Below are 18,353 nucleotides of genomic sequence, written 5' to 3' on the forward strand. Positions count from 1 at the left end.
GAAGGCGAGATGGGGAGCTCATTTCCGCAGATAATCCATGAACTGAAATCCCCAAATACACGCTCATTGATGCACATTGTCAGACAGGAACACAGGCTTCTGCAGAGACACAGCCACACACACCCTCTCTTGAATTCTCTCACAGATGATATGCAAAATATATACAGTGAGTATCTTCCCTTCATCCCCGACCTAACACCCGTCTTAACTGTTCACTTTATCGGTTGCTTGTCTTTTCTCACTCTCCCTCTTTTTCTCGTTCCATCATCTATTAATCCAACCACATCCTTTGCCTTCCCTCTTTATGTCCTTCCTTCTTTCCTCTCTCTCCATCCTCTGCTTCCTTCCTCAATATTTCCTCTCCCATCCCCATCCCTCTCTCTCTCTCCATCCTTGCCCCAGCAGGCTGCAGATGGTGCTTAATGGATGCATAACTGAGCGTAAAGCCTTGTGAATAATTCCACAGGCACAAGGTGAGCCATAGGACAGCTCCATATGTGGACACACAAAAAAGGTAAGCGCACACGCACAAGCTACACAATGTAACCATCTAAAATCAGCGTACCAGAACTTACTACAAATGTATTATCATCACAATAACTCACTTTGTTTCATAAAGAAATTGTGTGTTCGGGTTGTCCGTCTGTCCTATTTTCTCTTGAACGTGATATCTCAGGAACGTCTTGAAGAAATGTCTTCAAAATTTGGCACAAACCTCAAGGATGAACTGAAGGTCACTGTGACCTCACAAAACACATTTTTGGCCATAACTCAATAACTGATCTCCATATTTCACAGACGTGATGAATTTTTTACCCAACGGTGACATAATGTCCTGGACAACCCCTTTATTGATTAACACCATTACTCAAGAAGAGAGGTGCAGATTATGACCATATTTCACATTTGGTTGGACACTGGATAGGTGACGACACAATGAGTAAACAATAACTAGCACAGTACGGGCTTTCCTCCACCTCGTCCATTCTGCTTTTCACTTCCTGCATCATTCTCAATTTCAAGCGTCATCAGAATCACGTGACTGCAAACAGCGCATTCCTGTGAGCGAGTGTCACTTACAGCTCACAGAGAGGCTTCACACCTAAAGATGCCAGGAGAAAACAAAAGCACCACATTGGCTACCTGTACATTTAGGAACAGATTTCTTCTTCTAGTTTTTAAAACAGAAAAATGTTTAGAAGACTGCATTAAGGACTAGTAAGTGACTACTAGAACCCTTAGATCTTCTTCTGCTTGGTCTTTTATTGCCCCTGAGGTTACCTGTGAAAAAAGCTAGGCTCTGCAACACCCTATTAGGCAATTTCAGAGAGGCAGAAACACTCAATACCGCCAAGAAACTTCTTAAAACACACGTTAGACCATAGACTGTATATAAAACTTGCTTTCAGATAGCCTGCTTGCCTCTTATATGTTACCTTTACTGTGTTCTATTATTTATTTTTTATCTATCGTATTTAAAATTTATACTATTGCTTTTATTATTTTAGTAAGTTCTTGATGTGTGTTCTTGGGCTTTTACTTGATACTTTGATATGTGGTACAGGCTCTACCAGGTGAGCTACTGGGGCTCCGTGTTTCAAAGTGTAAAAAATGTTCAGAGTAAGTACACAGAAAAAAAAGAAAAAAGAATAATACATGTTTACATGAGGATGCACCCTTTCCAAGTCCGAATTTAGTAGATGCACCTATGGCAGCTATTTCACCTTGTATGGATATTTTACTTCTCAAATTTTCCCCATTCTTTGTGATAAATCTGCTCAAGCTCTGTCAGGTCGCATGGTGATCGTAAGTCAGTCACACCCATTCATGATTTCATTGAGATCTGATATCTTACTCAGCCACTCTACTTTTTAGGTCATTCCTGGGTGTGTTTGGCTTCATATTCACGCTCACCAGGCCTCATGCAAGAAGCACTAGTACGAATAGACTCTTATGTAGCAAGTGAGTATATATATATATAGAAGATACTTTTATTCTCACATACACATTGCGAAATTCGTTCTCTGCCACTGTGCAGCGCCTGGGGACCAACTGCAGGTTTTTATCAGTGCCCAGTCAATTGCACTGACTGAAGAACTAACATGTTTTTGATGATGGGGGAAACCCACGCAGACACGGGGAGAACATACAAACTCCACACAGAAAGGCCAGGACGACCTAGTGCACGTTTAATATTCTATTTACTATATCAAGATCACCAGACCTTCCAAACTTCCAAGTTGGGTAAATTATTTTCTATACCACTACTTTTACTACTTCAGAGACACTGCATATAATATTTGCATATTGTTGAAGCTGAACTGAATTTTACATATCCATTGTATATACATTACCACCATGTAGCCATGTGTACTGTGTAAGCTACATTTGCATACTCACCGGCTCACACACTGGACGGTCTCTTAATGCTCATGTGGTTTGATTTATTAAATGGAAGACAGTGAGGTTTTCAGAAAGGTTGTTGCATGTTTCAAGGTTGTCCTGGTTAGTGTAATATAAAGCGTGGTAGGAATATACGTGGACCAGGAAGTTTGAGGTGGATCTAATTTATGGCCCGACTCTTTCTACTATCTAACAGAGGACCATAAGGGAAGGGATGAATAAAATGAAGTTGGTAACATTTTACTTGAAGTAGACTCTGAGGCATAATAGGGACATCATAACCATTACAAGCATTTATTGCTCATCATATATCTGATACCTGCTGAATGTGTAAAACTCCAAGGACACTGGGTCTTTTCATGACATACACTGATGAGATGAACCCAGGAAACTCCATTATCCCTTATCAACTTTACTTATTAAATCTATACCGAACATGAAGAAGGACAAGGAGATGAAGAGATGAGATATTTTTTGTGAACTTTTGTGCCAAGCATATGTCCATACGTATATGTCAGTTACTGTACATGCAATGTAATATGTCCAGGAAAATGAGACCAGTTACGGCCAGTAAAACCATGATGACCTTATTTCATCGTCATTTATTGAACCGATTTCATCTTTATATTTGGTGGCATGGTTTTGAAACCTGCCCCTGAAAAACATAAACTCCCTGAACCAAATTGTTAAATGGTTTAACAGGCTGATTGGTAAGTCACAGCATAACCCAGCATCCCTGTATGCCAGACAGTTACAGCGGATAACTAGCTTGATTTTAAATGACAACTCCCACGTCTGCAGTGAATTTCAGCTTCTTCCTTGTAGACAAAGGTTTACAGTCCCAAAGTGCAGAACAAAGCAGTGTGAAAACAGCTTTGTTCCAGCAGCCATCACACAGAAAGAAATGTTCCACAGGTGATGCAGAAGCAACATTTTTTGTATTTACTGGAGCCTTGAATACTTATATTATGTTTTATCTACTATTTAGTGTCTGCTGTCTGTGTTTGTTTCCAAATGTGAGGTTGACTTCTCAACTGCAAAGACAAATCTACCTAGGGGTACAAATAAAGGATCCTGAACTTGAACCTGTACTGGGTTATGATGATGACATTGGACAGTGTTGTTAAAATGAAAGCATTACTTTAAGATTAATTACAATAAGAGTTATGAACATTGATTCAAATCAACTCAAAAGGTCTGGCCAAAAAAAGGTTTTAATTTCCTCCTGCAAGCAACCTTTTTTTCTTAAAATTTCCTGCACTTGCTACGAGGTAGACAAAACTCATCTTTGTACTGTATATAGCTCATTAGCACAGCTGATGAGAAACACTAACACGACTAATGAGCCATTTCAAGAGAAAAAGGGACAAATATGCAAACCTGTCATCATCACCACCATGTGGCAATGTGCCTGTCCAAATATAAAAGTATCTCTTAATTAAACTGAAGGTGACATTGTGTGGTAAATGTTGCTAGATAAAAAAATACCCTGGCTGTAATTTGAATATGTAAGTTAAAAAAGAATTTGGACAAAAATGACGATCCTTAGCTTTGAGAGTGAGAACTTTATCTGCAGACTTTGAGAGGGGATGAGTTAGCCAGGGACGGGAGGCGAAGGTTCCGAGCCACAAAGTTTCGCATCCGATCATTGGCTGGACGCAGCGCCGAAGAGCTGCCATTGGTGGATGTGGTACAGAGGGGTGGGGAGTCATGAGGGGTTTTCCCTCTCACCTCGTAGGTCCACTGCATGTCTGCTGCCTGTAACAATAGTAAGTTGTCAAGTTGTGCAAATATGATAAATGGGATGCCTGTGTCAGAGTGACTTGTCTTGTCTGACGTCCTCCATGCCTTTCTGCCATTCTCCTCATGTTTTGTCATTACATACAGTGTTTGTCACTAGATTTCATTTCCTTTTATGTTCGACCACAATACTGCACGTTTTGCAAAACAGTTTACCCCCGCTCTAGTAAAGAAGATCTCCACACTGTTTTTCACGGTCCTTTGCTGTTATTTTTGTAGGCAAATGTGAGACGTTGGTATGTTGGTCTGCTGCGTCTTCTAAACAAGGAAGTGAGTTTACTGACGTATGCCAATGTTTTGCGGGAAAGTTGCAGTGATTGGTCAAAACTGCAAGACGCACTGAATTCACAGGGATTTGTTGAATTTGTGTTATTAGTAGCAAAATCCTGGAGGAACTGTTTATTGTTGAGTTTTAAAAGAGTATCAAAAAATTCTGTTAACTAGTAAAAGTGTTGTAGTTATGTTTTTTGTGTTATGATCATGTATTTAGTCTATGATATTTTCGTGTTTATTATTGTTATTTATCACTCCCTGCTTTTGTGTTCTTGTTCCTTGTCTGTGGTCATGCTATGTTTTGTCAGTAATGCGATCGTTCCGTGTTTCTTGTTTTACTTTGTTAAACTCATCCCTGTGTGTTTTCGTGCACCTCACTTTCTGGTTTATTTTGTTATGTTTGGTTTCATGTGTCGTTACTTTGCTTTGTTTCTTGTTCAGTCCCTAATATGTCTCACCTGTTCACTCTCTCCCTGCTTGTTTGTCCCTGTATATATAAAGTATTGCCCTCGGTTCTGTTCAGTCATTATTGTTTTATCGAGTGTTCCTGAATTTTCTCCATGTTTGTTCTGCCTGGTAGTTTGGAATAATCTTCACGTCTGTTCCCCTTTTTTGGATTATAACCTTTGTTTCGACACTTACCTTCCTCGACTTCATGTACGCCAGACTTTTTATGGTTGTTTAAATAAACTCTATAGACTATGAGTTCCCGCCTGTGCCTTACATTTGGGCCTACTGTATCCTAATTTATCACCATAAAAAATAGAATCTACAAATAGACAAAACAGCCAATGACATTAGCACAGAATAAATCATTTACATACCTGGATGTTTAGTCTGGCTCTGTGCTTTCCGTGCACAGTGGGTGTGAAGGACACGGTGATGAGAGCTCCAGTAGAACCAACAGGAGGTAACGTCCCTGAGGCTGGATTCACTTTGAACTCACTGCTGCTGCCTGGCAGGAACGTTGCTGTGAACAGCTCTGGTCTCCTGGAACCAACACGTCAAATTTACTAATGAAACATACTATGAGTTGATGAACAAATTACATTTAAATATTTGAGAATGTTCCTTTCAAATTTTCACCAAAGGAACTTTCCCAGGGGACCATGAACTGTTTGAAGTTAGGAACTAAGACTAAATTGGGTACCTCTTTGGCAGTTCCCGGTGCCAAAAAATCTGCTGTACTGGGGGTTAGGAAAGGAAATACTGGGGCAGTCATTTTTAATCCATCATCAGTCATATTTGCCTCATCTTCACGGTTCATCAGATGTCATGAAAACAGTGCAAAAGGAACTATTGAGGTGGAATTTGCAGCATTGAAGATCACTGGTTGGTCAAACACAGTTTCATTCACACAGTGAACAAACACTGGGTGCCTCTACTATTAGTATTCGGAGGGGTGGACGGTTCTTCTACTGTTTATTGATGTTACAAGCAAAGATATGATATCAGTCTCCCGACTTGATAAAGACAGAGTGCGTATGGGCCAACAAGCTGAGAGCAGGAGCGAACAAGATAGAGGGAGATAGAGAGGGAGTTGTGATCAAGAGAACACAATAAGTTAACAAGTGAAAAAAAGCTGAATTTGACTGTTTTATTGTGGTTTTGTAGTAAAGAAGAAATAAATAACTATAAAACCCTTGGAGACGGATGTTCTGGGGTTTTCAGTCTCCACCGCTCTATTTCATCTTTGCAACCACTCACTACATCCATTCAAACAGTGCACCACAATAAATACAAAGTAGGGCTGAACGATTTTGGAAAATAATCTAATTGCGTTTTTTTTTTTTAACCAATATTGAGATTGTGTTTTAATATGCAATTCATTTTTAAGCTCTTTACCTTCTGTATTATTCAAAAGGTGGAGTTCCCCACCTCCGCAGCCTCCGATGCTGGTAAGAAGAGCACTGGCTGTAACCAGGCCGTAACTCGGGAATAACTGAGCCTCTTTCAGACTTGTAAGTTTGGTTTGAAACACTGTTTCCCAGATATTTCCGGAGGTGGCTGTGTGTGTGACACAGGGGCCGATCGCCACAATGTACACGTGTCTTTCCCATTCTTTTTGATAAATCTGCTCAAGCTCTGTTAGGTCACATGGTGATTCATGATGTGATTGAGATCTGATATCTGACTCAGCCACTCCAGGACTTTTTAGGTCATTCCTGGGTGTATTTGGCTTCATACTCACGCCCACCGGGCCTTGTGCAAGAAGCACTAGTATGAATAGACTCTTATGTAGCACATACAAGTGAGTATATATATATTGATTAAGATAAAATCTAAAAAACTAAAACAAACCTAGTGCACATTTAATATTCTATTTACTGTATCAAGATCAACACTGCCTTCCAAACTTCCAAGTTGGGTAAATTATATTCTATACTACTACTTTTACTACTTCAGAGACACTGCATATAATATTTGCATATTGTTGAAGCTGAACTGAATTTTACATATCCATTGTATATACATTACCACCATGTAGCCATGTGTACTGTGTAAGCTACATTTGCATACTCGCCGGTCCACACACTGGACGGTCTCTTAATGCTCATGTGGTTTGATTTATTAAATGGAAGACAGTGAGGTTTTCAGAAAGGTTGTTGCATATTTCAAGGTTGTCCTAGTTAGTGTAATATAAAGCGTGGCAGGAATATATGTGGACCAAAAACTAAGTTCACCAGTGTTTTATACAGTAAGAGCTCAATACAAAACCCACAGTTCAACTACCAATTAATTAGTCCTTATCTCAGTTCACATCTCCTAGGAGTCCATTATATCCCAGTGAGCAAACAAAAATACTGAGATTCAATTCAAAAGTTGGCCAACAAAAATAAGACCAAGTGACGCCTCTCGTGTTTAATAGACAAGCTTAGTAATTCTCTGACAACACCAGAGTTCCCTACCCCCGCACCCTCCGATGCTGATAAGAAGCGCACTGGCTGTAACCAGGCTGTAACTCAGGACAGACTGGGCCTCTTTTGGACACCGTTTCACAGATATTTCCTGAGCTGACTGGTGGCTGTGTGTGTGACGCAGGCGCCGATCGCCACAATATCTTCACCTTATTACACGTGTCTTTCTGTTGTGCATTTTTCAAAGCGGCGTATAGCCCGACAATTTCACCCACCACCACCAACCCGCGGTTGGCGGGTTCTACTTTCATTCCCTGTGTGACACTGAAGCTTCTGTAGAGTCAGCTTCTTTCAGGCTTCAGGCCATTGTACAACAAGTCAAGGTACAGCGTAACGTGCGAAGGTGATGCTTCGTCTGCAGACTTGTTTACTCTTGGGTGTCATGTGAACAGAGTGTAATCGCAGCCTTTGTGATTAGAAAAACTTGTTTTATCATATCGCGGTAATATCGCAAATGCAATTAATCGTTCAGCCCTAATACAAAGAATAACAGGATGACTGTGTTGTTATTTAATATTTAATAGTTTAGTCCCTGAGTTTAGGTCCAATTGTTCAAAAGCTCCTGGAAGATTTTTCTTTTATCAAAAAGGGCTTTATGGCCACACTTGATGTTAGAGGTGTAGTGAACTGAAGTTTGTATTAAATAATTAGCAAACTCGGATGGAACGGAAATTAAACAAAGCAAACACACACACCTGGTGGTGCTGGTCAAACGGAAGGCCACAGCTGAGGTCTTGCCAAACTCAGTGGCTTCAGTGAGGATGACGTCATCCACTTGAGGCTCAGTGGCGATGAGGGTAATGGGAAACTCCCAGATCCTGCCAGACACCCACTGCACAGCTAGGATCGCCGTGCCCCTGGACACACACGAACACACACATTAAATTTTTATAAATAATTGGTTACAATCACTTTGCAATAATAGAAAGACAGCAGTGAATGTGGGCTAAACTGTGATGAACCTTTCCTGAAATATCATCACTTTATTAAAAAAAAAAGACATAAAGGCCATACAACACTGAGCACCTTAATTCATTCTTGATGACTTCGATGAAAGACTTGAGCCAGGAAAGAATAAAGGAGGCAAGAGAAGCTGTGGTGTCACTGACAACTTGTGGTATATCTGTAGCTATCTGACACACGTGAATATACTGTATATACTTTTGTTTTGTATTGCATTACTGGAAAGAGTGAAGTTTGGGAAAATAAAGCCATCTGAATCATACTCTGATAATTTTCTGTAATATTTTACTGTGAGGTAGCAGTAAAAAGGTGCCATTAGCCTAGGCCGTGTCCTCGAAAAGTGTTCCGCTCTTCTGAAAACCTGGGTGACTTGAGAATGCTTTGGAGCCGCAGCATATTTTCAGCTTAGATTTTTTTTTTGTTTTGATAAGGAATAGTCGCAGATGTAGGTTTAATTTATGTGGTGCAAGTACTTCACAACTATTTCAACACAGCATGTGCTTTAAGTTAAGGGTCTGGAAATAGTTTTCCCTTAAGGCAACTAGTCAAGATTGGAAGAGTATGAATGGTATAAAACAAAACTTAACCTTTAACGATTCAAGTGGAAATAATATTGAACTTTGTGTGTATAAAAATATTACTGAAATCAACACTTAAACAAACCTCAGGACCATGTTAAAAAGACACTGCTGACACTCGGACAAGTAAAGCTAAAATATTTTCCAAAAATAATAAACTAAACCTAAAAAATAATTCAAAACATTTAAATGCATGTTGAAAAAAATACCTGCCATTCTATCTTAAACCTGAAAATATTATTTTAATGTTTTCAATGTCTTTCTTTTTGTGTGTGTTACTTGTGTGACATGCCACTAGTAAAATACTGGTAAACTGCGCAATAATTGTCAGCCACTTTGCCAGGTAAAAATACATAAATTCGAGCAGAAATACTGTACATGTGATGAAGAGCCAAACATATGCAGGTTTATATATCAACCACAAATGGCACCAACTGATTTTACTAATTACCAACATCGAGAGGAGAGGAACTAATCAGTGAAATGAGTTACAGTAGGCTTTAACTGGAATAAAACCTGTATAGAGTTGGCTCTCCACAGCACACAGATGAATACCTCTGATTCTGAGTCTGTTTTCTTCAGATCAGTCTACCACTGTAATTTATCTTGAAAACTGTAATTTGAGCATTCCTATTCATCAAAAAGAAAAAGACGATTGACTAAACCGGTCTTTAATATTCCCGCTTTCAGCTTATGATACTTTGTCTCCTCATCTCAGTGCCCACGGCATAGAAATAACATGTAGATAATGGAAGAGCCTATTAGTGGCACCACACCCCCCCTTCATTTCCTCATGGAGAAGTCATTAGCCCTCGGAGGTATTGATTCTACCAGGGCACGCCTCATTAATGGACTCCACAGATGAAGACAGGAGCTGATAAATGAATGCACTCTTCACTCAGCAGGATGTCACATGCAATGTACAGTAAGGACAGTAGAGAATAGGTAAATTTTTTAGATTACATACAAGTTGCAATACTTTTGTAAAAGACATCACTGCAGAATTCATTTAAGCAAGAAAGGTATAATAATATAATAAATCAGCAAATGTATAGTTCTCTCACAGGCTGCATCACTGATAGATTTCAAAACTGATTTTGCCATTAAAGCCTTCATTAATCACGAGCCCTAGACAGCTAAATTGACTGATATTTGCTTAGTGTAGAAATATCGGTATTTGCGTATATGTTGGCTGATAAGTAACAAGAAAAGTCAGTATAGAAACATCAAACATCCTGTGTTGGAAACACAATCTCCCCTTCATCTTATTTTAATGCCTTTTTATTACATATGCACCGACTGATCACCTTGTGACTGGAATTTGTGACCGGTTTATAGCTTAATCTGTGTTGCTGTGGCTCAGGAGATAAAGTGGGTGGTCTGCTAATCAGAAGATCAGCAGTTCAAACTCCTCCAGGCTCCTTGTCGAAGTGTCCTTGGGCAAGACACTGAACCCCGAATTGCTCCTGATGGCTGTTCCATTAGTGTGTGAATGGTAGTTCTGTTTGAGCACTTTGGCCCCATCCACACTACTGCGTTTTCATTTTAAAACGGAGACCTTTTGCTACATTTGCACCTCCCGTCCAGACTAAAACGAGGAAAAACAAAGACCTAAAACGGATAAGTTTGAAAACGCTGCCGCCCCTGTTTTTTGTTTCAAAACTCTGGGTAGCGTTTTAGTGGGGATGGGCAAAAACGGAGGACTTTAGAAACAATGACGCAGACACATACTTTTGGATCTCTGATTGGGTCTCATAAGTCATGCAAAGTAGAAGCACAATGCTAGTTTTTGAATTGGTATTTTTATTAAAATATTTTGTACCACGCAAATAACACTTATGGCCTACACTTGTACTGTGCATGTTGTCGTATTTACTTTGCAACAACTCCCAGTGTGTTTTCCACCGCCACAGAAGCTTGTAGCATAACTCCCGTGTCACATCCAGTGACAGTCCCAGCTCGTTCTTGGTCCATGACAAAAAATATCTGGTGTGGTTCTTCATCTGTTCTTCAGTCGTTTTAGTATAGACGGAGATCAGTTCTGATACGCAGCTAAAACGCTGGTGTGGACAGAGATCATATTCATTTTAAAACTCAGTTTTTAAACTAAAACGGAGTAGTGTAGATGGGGCCTTAGGCTCAGTGTATGAATGTGTGTGAATGGGTGAATATGATGTAGTGTAACAGCGCTTTTAGTGGTCAGAAGACTAGAAAGGCACTATACAAATACAGAGCATTTACATTTACAAGTAAATGTAATGTAAATGTATATTTAAATGTAAAAATCCGACCCTGTGCTGGTCACATTTACATGTTTCACATCAACTACACAGTGACAGTAACCGGCTATTGTCACATCTACACATGCTAAAACATGTGTTCAGCAGTGTGAAAGTTCTCCACCATGAGAGAAGAAGCCAGGTAGGTATGAATGTATATTAACGGTTGGTAACATATATTTTTCCAGAGAAAAAGAGAGAGACATTATCTGGTATTATGTTTATTATTATGTTTCCTGTTTTCCCTGTCCACCAAAGTGATGGATGGCCTAACGATTTTATGCGCAACTGCCAACAATCTACCTACATTTGGCTGGTGTTGAGTTTTTAATTTTGAAATGCTTGAGTAAGAGGAGGTCCTGTAACCTGGTGAAATTATGGAGAAAATGTAAAAGTTGTTCTATAGTCATTGTTTTATTATGAACATAGAATTGAATGAACCCCAGAAAGAATAGTCAATGCCAGAGACATTTTTTAGATGAGACACGCCACTCAGTCACATCTTCAATACAACTCTATGGTGAAAACCCGTAACGCCAAAGATGGCGGTTATCCCACCCCTCCCGCTAGAAAGCCAATGGTCTGCTTTTAACAGCCAAAGCGAAAAACATATTTCAGCCAATCATGTGGTTCCACTGATGTAAGGGTCTGTTATGCTTCTACATGCGTGGTAGTAGAGACTCATGTGTAGCAGAAGTATAGCCGGTCAGGAAAACGCTTTTTAAACCTTATTTTTGGTTGGGTTGCCAATATGGCTGCCCAGTGGCAAGACTTGCCTATGACGACTTTTTCAATGCTCATCCTGGTGCTAACTGGGACCCCAAAAAAGAAAGAAAATTGGAATCGGCAGGTCAGACCTGTAAAAAAAAATAATCAGAAAATGGGATTGGCGAGGAAAATGCAATTGGTGCATCTCTACTTTTTATGTCTTATGTACAGCAATTTGAATTTCATTGGAGTAGAAAGGTGTAACTCAAATAAACTTGACGTGCATTACATAGTTTATTTTTCTGCAAAATGTCCTGCTCAGTACATATCCTGATCCTGAGTGGGGCAGAGAGGCTGAGTCATGCTTTCAGAATGAACAAGCAGAGAAGCTGAACATAGAGCAGACTCTGGAGGACTTTGTAGTCCACAAGACTCATAAAATACCATTTACACAGGTGGCTACAATAACAAACTCACTTATTGTTGTAACTCACTGTACAGATGAGAGCGTCAGCAACCACTGCGTTTCCTAGCAAAGTAGCGTTTGTGTGTGTGTGTGTAATATGTGGCGTGTAAAAATAATGCATTTTCTCCTGTGTTTATTGTTTATACAGTGTTGTCTGCTTTTATTCTGCTGTTGATTCTATAAGAACTGTCAGGCTATTTTATTGATGTGCTATATACTGTAATAAAAAGTAATTTTACTTTTTTTTTAAAATCCCTTTAAAGTAACAGTACTTGATTAAAATGTTCTAGTACTCCTTCCATCCCTGCATATTTCTTAACTAACCCCATCTAAAGGATTCTTTTAAAAAAATGTTGTTTGAAATATGTTTTTAAATTAGTTAGGAAAAAGGCTGGTTAAAGTTTAGGCATTGAGGTAAATTTCACCCCATCTCTATGTCTTCTAAATCCCTCTAAGGAAATGAAAAAAATTTGCATCCTCAAATTGGAATAGGAATTGAACTGGTTAAAAGTGGCTATCCCAACAGCAATAATATCCAAATGCTTTTCCCCACTGACTGCCATTATAAATCATCCGTTTCAAATAGTCATGTGTGGTTTGATTAGAAAAGCAGGAGAAAGAAACCCTGGTGTTTTAAATCTAAAAAAGTATCAGATGTGTTTTTAGGTCACACCAAAGTTAATGTATTGTCCATGGGGATCTGACCTAACATGGCAAGTACTGTTAAAGCAGGGGCAAGCTAATGAGCTGGCCTCCCCCTTCCCCTCTGAGAGAGCACCGCAACCTTTAGCTACAGACATTAAGTCTCAGCACATGTAGACAGCTACTAATAAATGAATGCAGAGGCCACACCCATCTGCAAGAGAGTAAGAAGATGAGATAAAGAGTGAGATAGAGGGGGGAGAGACTGTACTGTAGAGGGAGAAAGACACAAGATAAATTAATGCAGTGTTTACTCACAACGCTCAGTGCAAGTGTGTTATAGAGAGAGAGAGCAACAAACGGATTGCGTTTGTATGCTTTCCTTCCTGGTGTGTCTGTGTGTGTTAGAGAATGTGCTAGTACTGTATGTGCTTGTTTTGTTTTTCTGACTTATTATTAGCAACCATTTGTTTATTTCCCTCACACAGATGAGGTGTGCATATTTGTTTCTCTGAATGTGTGCAATGTGTGCAATCTTTTTCTTTCTTTCGTGTCTGTGCTTTTTAACACTGCCTCACTCAGCATCTGCATAATACTCTCCCAGTGTGTGTGTGTGTGTGTGTGTGTGTGTGTGTGTGTGTGTGTGTGTGTGAGTTTAGTTCTCTCTGGTGATGAGTGTTTGTGTACATCTCTCACTGTGCCTAAGAATGTTCGACCATCTGTGTGTTTGTAAATATTTTTTTTTACTTTTCATGCAGCATGTGTCTGTGGTTTGTGTTTCTCAAAATGTGAATGTAGTTTGTTTTTTCTATGGTGTTTGTTTGCTTTAACTGCTAACACAACCAGTGGAGCGGTTTTGCAAGGAGAACGGGATTTATTTCACATTCCTTTTACTATCAGAATAACTTTCTCAGTGTGCATTTCTTTTCCTGCGTACTTGTCTATGTGTCATGTTTCTTTGTGTGTGTATGTGTGTGTGTGTAGTATTTTAACCTGCATGGCCTGAGGGGAGTGTAGACTAGATTAAGGGTGAGTGTTACAATGCCGGTCTCAGGGTCCCTCCTCGCTGCCTTGACAGAAGCAGAAAGGCAATCCTCCACTTCTGAGTGCTCTGTTTTGCTGTCTAAATGAACCTCACACAGGAAGTCTTCCATCATCCCAAGGGAAACTGTACAGATGTAAAGAGTGAGAAGAAGGTGTCTGAATAGGTGCAAGGAACACCACAAAAAGGGAACTTACTGAGCACTGCTGTACCAGAGCAAATCTGAGCTTTTTAAACTAGCTTGATGCAGACTCTAGTGGGTACAACATTTATTGAAAAACAAACAAACCTGGTAAAGCTCAAACTAACTTCAGCCTAGTGTTATAAAGTTATTTTGCAAAGTGATTTTACAGCGTTATGTTAACTCACAAATGAATAATCCCAATTAGTTTAGTGTAGTAAGGATAATTAATTTGTAATACACATTTTCAATTTAGAAAAAAGAGAACACTGGTATCAGAGCTGTACTCGCTATTAGCAGGGACCCTGAGTAATGGTCTCAAAATCGCTGTTGGAAGAGAAAAGACGTTGATGCATCACTATTTACAGACATTCTGGGTTTAGAAAGTCTGTCCGTCAACACTATTGATCAAACGTTTTCAAGGTCTACAGAAAGTGATTCGGTTTTAGATGATATATGTGAGTTTAGATAGAGTTGGTAAAATGATGTCATTATTTAGTAATCTTTTTATTTTTCTGCTTTTTCCACCTCTGACTATGAGGACAATTCCCGACTACCAAACAATGTCAGACTTAAATCATGACCCTCTATATAGTGATATAACAGATATTGCAGGGCCACTTGGACTCTAAAAATCCTGGCACACACCTTCCTGTCCTTTCCGGACTTGAGTCCCCGGCACACATCCCGTTAGCAGTACATCCACCTTCCTTTCCAGCTGGCAGCCCGCTTCACAACAGACCACGCCAAGTGGTGAGTTCTCAACAGGCACCTCCGTGGGAATCCCACAGAGAGGGTAAATCCAACAGATGGTTGACAATTCCTGCTCTGACCTGAAATATCGATGGAGGGCATTTTTTACACAGTATTTATAAAATATTTGAGATTAGCAATGAATCAGTAGTGGATTTAAAAATATACCAGGCAACTTAATAATGTAGGATACCTAATGCCAGGCCCACAGCTGCAAGAAATCAGAGTAAAGTGATTTGATTTTTACATTTTCATAGGGCTGAGGACACTGGCTTCTACATTTATTTAACTGAAGACAAAATGGACTGAATACCCAACCTTTATCTCTACTAGTTGTCATTAGTCTGTTAGTCATTTTGAGCAATGCTGATATGTAAAATGAGGAGATGTAAACACGTGTTGGATTGATTCAGTGATCTGTATGTAAAGTATGCATACGTGATTAAGAGTTCTGCACATTGAAAACTGAGCCAAAGCCATTGTACAGTGCTGTAAAAGTAATGGATTGCGGTGCCTTCGCCAGCATGGGCTTCCTCCAGGTGTTCCAGGTGTGAAAAAAGGAGTGTGAATGTGTTTGTCAGTGCTTGAGCCCTGTGATAGATGACCTGTCCAGGGTGTACCCTGCCTCTCACCGAATGCACAGCGGGACAGCTACTAGTGAGCCTGAGTGGGTATGAAAAATGAATGGATAGGTACATTATTCTGCTCGCACTGTTGTCATACTCTCATCTCAAATACCATGTATGAACATCTTTAATCTTCAAATACTGTACTGAGCAGTAAAGCTGTTTTACTAGTCTTCATTTTGTTTGCAGTGACAGACTTTTCAAAACGTGCCTGGATGTAGGAATAACAGAAGCTAATGAGTTTTGCTGACTCAGGTATAACTTTTTAGGCAATAAATAAGACACACACAAACACCTCATGCTGTCTGTATTGAAGGTACTGCTGTTGCTCAGGCTGCTGAGGGGCTTCATAGTAATGCAGAGCCAGGCTTGTTGTAGATCCATAGAGATAGACGCAAACACCACAGGCACATCAAAACTGGCCCCTTCACTGATCTGTATACCTGCAGCCAAGATGGAGGACAGACACACAGTCATCACCAAGTTTTCTGGCAGGTAACCAAATGAGAAATACACTGGAAGCCACTCTGGAAGCCATGGCTCATTGAAATGCATTGCGAAGGTTCTCATGTGGACGTCTGCAAAAAGGTCGATTTCTAGTAGACCAAAAGCAACACACTTCAACTTCTTTCCTGGGATGTAGTCTCAGGTTGATTTATTTGCAAACTGATGAAGACTAAAAGCTCTCCACATTCCTACTGTCAATTAGTGAAGCCATAGGGCACAAACACGGTCCACGCAAAAACAGACATGAAGCAATGAAGTGTCATAAACATGCCTATGTTGAATACCGATTCTCCTTAACACATCCATGACCATGATTAGGACATGTCCAGTCAGAGCTTAGTCGAACTGGTCAGCCATAGCTGTTTTGAGGGAAGTGAACCCAAACAGAAATGGCCAACTTTGTCTTGTTGTTTCATGCTATTGCATTCATGCTCAGACTGCAGCTCGCCTTTATGTCATTTTAAGATTTTTCAGGTAACACTCAAGTATGCAACACGTGAAAATGATCTTGCTCTGCTCAAAGTATCTGGAAAACAAAGCAGTGAATAGCCACCACCGGAATCTAATTCTACAAAAAGTATAATACTAACAATGTTAGTATATTTTAGGGTTATTGTTTTTAGTTTTGGGAATTGCATTTGCCTAGTGGAATTGGCTTATTGAATATTTTATCATACTGATACTGAAGAGTTATTGTATCTGTTAACACACCTTCAGTTTGGGTCAGAGGGATAGAGAAGGCCTTCTTATTTGTAGCAACTTGATGGCACTTGGGGGCTCCACTCGGGTCCTCATCTGAGACATGAACAAATACCATGCGCACACACAGCATTAGGAACATGTCTGAGTGTGCCACGTGCATGTAACAAGAACAAATGAGTGACAAAGTGACAACAAGAAGTGCCTGTGACCTGTGAGTGTGATACTGAGCATGACTGGGAGCTCAGTGGGGTTTGTGAAGGGAATGGTGATGGAGGCGGTGGAGCCAATTACGGATGAGATGCTTGTAGGCTCCTCGCTCTCCGGTTTAAGTCCACGCCCACTTAACAGTACACACCATTCCTGCAACTGAAGACAGACAGAGACAGATTAACACATGCATACGCGAGTGGCCGGAGGGAGAGAATGAAGTAAAAAATGAGAAAGCGTGACGGGAGTACAGAGGAGGTTAAGACAAAGAAAAGGTGTTTTCAAGAAACTTAGAGATAGAGTGGCAGTATGCACTGAACAGTAAGCATGGGTGATCTGGCAAACAAAGTATCACAATAAATCATCATTCATCATCATTCATATATAAGTTGATATCAATATACGGTATGTCACAATAGGCTGTTGAGCTTAAAGATTTCCCTAAAATATTAATTCCCTAGTTGTAGGACCTGCAAACAGAAAATATATTTGAATATATAAATCATCACAAAAATATTCGACCTTGCTGGAATAAATCCACAGAAATCCATGTCTTCAGCCAACAATAGTTTGACATTTTGGGAAACGCTCATTCCTTAGATTAATATGAATGCACTGTCATCTGTGTTAAACATGAAACTACAACCAGGAGACAGCTTAGCTTAGCATAAAGACCGGAAATAGGGAGAAAAAGACAGACAGATACCAGCTCCTCTGAAACTCATGTTGCGTGCTGGACTATTTCTTGGCTGGGCGCAGTGAATGTACAGATTAAGATGCATGCTTTATAGGATGTACGTGCAGAGGGGGGTGCAATGGGTGCTTGAGCACCTGCCCCTTTGCCCTTTGATGCCCAAAGTGCCCTTTTGTCAATGAAAAATTTTATTAATTAATTTTTTAATTTGTAAAGGTTCTTTTGTGAAGGCCTGCCGAATCAAGCTATTAGTAAAATGAATTAATAATAATTTTGCAGTAAATAAAATGACCCAAATTATGACCTTTCACCTGATGACCTCATCCGTGACGAGCCCTCCCGTTCACACACCATTAGTGATTCAGCAGCTCTGCCTACAGGACACCTGCGATTCCGCCGGTAAGAGGGGTTTGCCGCAATGTGCTTGTTGTGGATTGTTGGATGCATTTTACAAGAAAGACGCAAAGAGAGCAGCACAGTAGTTGTATAATGCTGTGTGTCGCCTGTAGAAGTAACGTCAGCTGCCGACTAACACTGTGCCGACAGCTAACATTGCTTCTGCACCCAGATAAACAAAGGTGCTCTGTTCACTTCGTTCTTGCTGTTTGATG

The 18,353-nt window shown here is 40.0% G+C and overlaps 1 protein-coding gene across 6 annotated transcripts in view; it reads right to left on the minus strand.

Moving 5' to 3' along the window:
• Positions 1-3,599: 3,599 nt before the first annotated feature.
• LOC123973402 (cilia- and flagella-associated protein 47-like) overlaps positions 3,600-18,353 on the minus strand; it is a 71,501-nt gene continuing 56,747 nt past the window's right edge. For all 6 annotated transcript variants that reach the window (XM_046053422.1, XM_046053430.1, XM_046053413.1 and 3 more), the window contains 8 exons: positions 17,051-17,207; positions 16,851-16,934; positions 15,928-16,075; positions 14,902-15,086; positions 14,024-14,198; positions 8,090-8,251; positions 5,301-5,466; positions 3,600-4,161 (listed from right to left, as the gene is read on the minus strand). In XM_046053422.1, coding sequence (XP_045909378.1) covers positions 3,970-4,161; positions 5,301-5,466; positions 8,090-8,251; positions 14,024-14,198; positions 14,902-15,086; positions 15,928-16,075; positions 16,851-16,934; positions 17,051-17,207 — 1,269 coding nt within the window. In that variant the 3' untranslated portion in view covers positions 3,600-3,969. The remainder of the gene's footprint in view (positions 4,162-5,300; positions 5,467-8,089; positions 8,252-14,023; positions 14,199-14,901; positions 15,087-15,927; positions 16,076-16,850; positions 16,935-17,050; positions 17,208-18,353) is intronic.

Source organism: Micropterus dolomieu, linkage group LG01 (assembly GCF_021292245.1).
Source record: "Micropterus dolomieu isolate WLL.071019.BEF.003 ecotype Adirondacks linkage group LG01, ASM2129224v1, whole genome shotgun sequence".
Classification (NCBI taxonomy): domain Eukaryota; kingdom Metazoa; phylum Chordata; class Actinopteri; order Centrarchiformes; family Centrarchidae; genus Micropterus; species Micropterus dolomieu.